This window comes from Acanthamoeba castellanii (genome assembly GCF_000313135.1).
Source record: "Acanthamoeba castellanii str. Neff unplaced genomic scaffold scf7180000084632, whole genome shotgun sequence".
Taxonomy (NCBI): domain Eukaryota; phylum Discosea; order Longamoebia; family Acanthamoebidae; genus Acanthamoeba; species Acanthamoeba castellanii.
The window spans coordinates 93119-93954 of record NW_004457730.1 but is presented as its reverse complement, the minus strand read 5'-3'; the positions used below and the strand labels follow the sequence as shown (position 1 = coordinate 93954).

General features: G+C 57.1%; 1 protein-coding gene across 1 annotated transcript in view; it reads left to right on the top strand.

The window, feature by feature from the left end:
* Nucleotides 1–29: 29 nt before the first annotated feature.
* Nucleotides 30–836, top strand: part of ACA1_085290 (phosphoenolpyruvate carboxykinase) — a gene marked incomplete at both ends in the record, with an annotated part of 2970 nt that continues 2163 nt past the window's right edge. Inside the window, 3 exons of the mRNA XM_004358207.1 lie at nucleotides 30–229; nucleotides 409–612; nucleotides 704–791. Coding sequence (XP_004358264.1) covers nucleotides 30–229; nucleotides 409–612; nucleotides 704–791 — 492 coding nt within the window. The remainder of the gene's footprint in view (nucleotides 230–408; nucleotides 613–703; nucleotides 792–836) is intronic.

The following is an 836-nucleotide window of genomic DNA, read 5'->3' as shown; positions in this document are numbered from 1 at the left end:
GTGCGTTTTGATTCAAATCAATACAACAGATGGATAAACTGTCAACTTCCCCCAAGTCCACGCCTCGGTTCGAGAGTCAGCTCACGGCCCACCTCAAGCCCTTCGCCTCGGGCGAGGTCCGCCCGCGCCTGTCGGCCAAGGAGTGGCACCAGGTTCACGACGAGGAACTCGAAAGCGTGAGCCTCGAGTACACCGGCATTCACATCCACAACATCATTCGCAACCCCAGGTACCTCTCTCCGGCCTCCCGACCCCTCGTAGACCCGCTTGCTCAGTTTTTAATCTGTATTTTTAATCGATCTATTATCTCATCTTTACCACAAATAAGCTGGTTTTGTACAAATAAAGAAAAATAAAAGTTTTGCAGTTCTTCTTCAACTGACCCCGGGTGGTGTGACCCATCAACAGTGTGCCGAAGCTCTACGAGCTGGCCCTCAAGCACGAAAGCGGCACGGCGGTGACCTCGACCGGCGCCCTCGTGTGTAAGTCCGGCAAGCACACCGGCCGCTGCCCGCAGGACAAGCGCATCGTCAAGGAGCCCACGTCGGAGAAGGACGTCTGGTGGGGTCCCATCAACTTCCCGCTCAGCGACCACTCGTTCATGATCAACCGGTACCGCTGCACACCTCCTTCTTCTTCTTCACCTTCTTCTCTGCAAAGCGCTCGTGCCCTGTGCTATGGCTGACGGTTAGGCCGCCATTAGTGAGCGCGCCATCGATTACCTGAACACGAGGGAGCGCCTCTACGTGGTCGACGGCTACGTGGGCTGGGTGCCCGAGCACCAGCTCAAGGTGCGCGTCATCTGCGCGCGTGCCTACCACGCCCTGTTCATCAGC